A 3314-nucleotide genomic window follows, 5' to 3' on the forward strand; every position below is an offset into this window, starting at 1 on the left:
GTGTGTGTGTGTGTGTGTGTGTGTGTGATGCTCAAACTTAAAGCAGAAGTAAGTGGTCCGGTCGTTTTCGCTAATACTGCGTTCCAGGCAGGCTTTTGAAATCGTAAATTACAGCTTCAAGTCACAGCTTACGACTTTGTAGCGTTCCAGGCAACCCACTCGTGTTTTTCCGACCTGTTTTACCTGTGAAAGTCACTATAACGGCCACTCGTAACTTCCGACCGGTGAACTCGTACCAGATCGAACTGGTACGACTTCACGGTCGGAAAAATACGAGTTTCCTTGAACGCACCACCAACAGTCCTCGTCCCTACATCGCCACATTCACGGCGTCCCTTGGCTGCACACACAGCCCTGCATGCCGTTCTCTCTCCTCATTGGATAAAAACTGTAGGATACGATAAATGTTTTCTCCTCGGCTCAGAGCAGAGCAGAGTGACTGACAGACCCGTGTTTCAGTCCAAACACTCTATGTAAGTGATTGCTGTCGGAAGATATAACTATTTAAGACTTATATTAACACAAATATATCACTTACTTCTGCTTTAAAGTATATTTTTTTTTGGCTTTTCATGCCTTTATTAGATAGGACAGTTGAGAGTGTGACAGGAAATGGGAGGCATAGAGCGGGGGAATGACACGCAGGACAGGGCCGTCCGACGCGGGACTCGAACCGGGGCCGCCTGCAGCGAGGACTACAGCCTCAACACATGGGGCGGGTGCTCTACCAACTGAGCTAAACACCGCCCCTCTTACTTCTGCTTTAATCTAACTTAACGCGTAGGAGTTGCAGCTGCTTATTGTCGAGGGCAAAAGTCAACAGAAATTCAGATGGAAACAACAACACTAACCAAGAAAACTTTTCTGATGTGTTTACGGACTCTCTTTAAATTTTAAGTGTAGTTGAGAATAATGGCTAATGTGGTAATATATCAATCAATCAATAAATAATAAACAAATGAATAGATAAATAAATCAAGTTGTCCCTCCAGGGAAAGCAGTAAGACCATATCCAAACAAAGTTTCCTTTCCTTTCGATTTTGGTGTGCTTCAGCACAGTCATTCCAGGGCATGTCCACACCTGTTGTGAGTGAAGTCAAAACCGACACCATACTTGCACTTGCTTTTAAAATGCTGACGGCAACTCACTGAATGTTCCTCCATTCAATAAGTTCTCAGGTTTATTGAAGTGGAGTTCAGACCCACAGATATCCTGTGCTGGAAGAAAAACATCTATTAGCTGTGTATTCAGGATAATAACATGGTGAGTATAGACAAAGTTGACTGACCTCATGTTCAGTAGCTCTCTGTGTTTGTCTTTTATCTGGTCTGTGCAATGTGAAAAAATGTGATTTAAATGCAGGTCAAAGTGGTGAGTTTGTCCTCTGTTGTGAGGAGACAACAGGTTTTGGGCTGGTTGTCCATCATCTGGTTCACTTCAACAGTCCGGCTGATTGCAGGTGAGGCTTTGTTCTGTGCATGAAAAGGAAAATATCGGGCATACATACTAGAAACCTGTCAACACAGGGACGTTAAAGTGAGGGAAATTTTCTGGAGCCGTCCCAGCTCTCTGCTTTGAAAAGGTTTCTAGTTATGACTGAAGACATTTGTTGCACAAGGCTTAGCAATATGTCATAAAGGCTACTATTCCCTTATTAATCTATCTAGTAGCCTCCACCTAAATCCATGTGACATGGCATATGCCCAAAAATGCCAAAAAATGTAGTAAACATGTCAAATTTACCTGATAGTTATGCCCACTTTTAGTCTCTTTGCTAACCTTTTTTTTTGGGAGGATAGAAAAAAGTCTTTATATTTTTTTGCGATAGAAGATTTAGAGGAAAATATATAAATGGGATGTCCACTGAGGGAATATGGTGGAATCTGAGGGAAAATAAAGGGATGCAAGAAGAATAGCTCTATTGCTGGGGTACTAAAATCTAGCAGCACTCCAACAGTATGTACCAAGTACCTTTAGTATTAGGAATGTATTTGTTGGTAAGCAACGACTCTACAGGTCATGAACAAATCTGGGAAAATGTACTTTGTATGTAATTGTATGTACTTTCATTGATATTGCTGACAGTTGCCTTGGTAACATAAAAGTTGAGCTTTTGTCAGTGTCAGACTTCAGCGAGGATATGACAATTTCCTGGATGCAGTGTTATCAATATTATAAAGAATATTTATATTAAAGAGAATATGTCATTGGAGTGTTCAAATAAAATGTTCTGTTCTAATGAAATACCATCATTAGCAGGAACTATTCATCAGCCTGTGTTATGCAGTTGTCTCTGTCTCTATCTCTAATTCAGGAGGTGATGTGGGCCTGCAGTCCATACCCCATGAGGTGGCACAGTGTGGAAAAAATGTCACACTCACATGTAACACCACCTCAGAGCGCCGGATGGATGTTCCAACTTTGTCCTGGCTGGCAAAAAAGGAAACTGTGTGTCAATATGGAAAAGACCAAATTGTGCCTGGGGTTTTAGTATGTGAGAGCTCATCAGCAGGGACTTCCCAGTACAGTCTCTCTCTGACTCTCATCAACGTGATGCCGCGCGACGAAGGAAAATATCTCTGTAAACTTCGCTCCAACCTGGGAGTTAGTGATACTTCAACTTCTCTTACAGTACAAGGTGGGCTACCTATTAATGTATAGCCGTATATATCTACATATTGTTTTTTCCTCACTGTCTTCTCAAACCTATTATGGTTACAGATTGCCTTGAGGATTCTGGTTCCTCCACTAATGAGTCTCACGCCATGTGCTGGTTTAATGGATTTTATCCTGACGGCACCGTCCACTGGTTCCAGGGGGAAGTTAACTTAACAGACTCTGCTGACACACAGGCTGTAGAGGACCAATATGGCCGGTACAATGTCTCAAGTGTACTGCGTGTGGAGAAAGAAAACTACGGCTTGGTTTATAACTGCTCACTGTGGATACCCTCTGGTAGGAAATATCTCTCCATTCATCAGTTTACTATGCCTAGGATGGTAACGTCATCGGGAAGCATGGTCAGACTGCAGTGGATGTGTGTTACAGTAGGAATCATGATAGTGAAATTTATGACCTAGAGGGGGGGAAAGTAGAATTCAGTTTTTTTCTAGATGTAATTTGGAAAAGTTGAATTACGGCATCATAATTAAAAGACAACAAGACAACAAAAGAATCAATATTACAGTAAAACAACAGGGTCAGGTCAGTAAAGCATGTAACTGCACTGATTAATAAATATCTAAGCTAAGAGTCACATCTGCACTCTCAGCCTTGACTGGATGTCACAGACCTTGAAAACAAACTCCTCCAC

General features: G+C 41.8%; 1 protein-coding gene across 1 annotated transcript; it reads left to right on the plus strand.

The window, feature by feature from the left end:
- The first annotated feature begins 1138 nt into the window (after positions 1–1138).
- LOC146983182 (uncharacterized) lies at positions 1139–3097 on the plus strand. The gene is made up of 4 exons (XM_085785430.1): positions 1139–1264; positions 1364–1460; positions 2316–2639; positions 2723–3097. Exons 1-4 carry the CDS (start codon positions 1262–1264, stop codon positions 3079–3081), a joined length of 783 nt encoding a protein of 260 aa, XP_085641556.1. The 5' UTR covers positions 1139–1261; the 3' UTR covers positions 3082–3097.
- The last annotated feature ends 217 nt before the right edge of the window (positions 3098–3314 follow it).

The sequence above is a fragment of the Trachurus japonicus genome, chromosome 8 (genome assembly GCF_045865225.1).
Source record: "Trachurus japonicus isolate A0001 chromosome 8, Traja_1.0".
Classification (NCBI taxonomy): domain Eukaryota; kingdom Metazoa; phylum Chordata; class Actinopteri; order Carangiformes; family Carangidae; genus Trachurus; species Trachurus japonicus.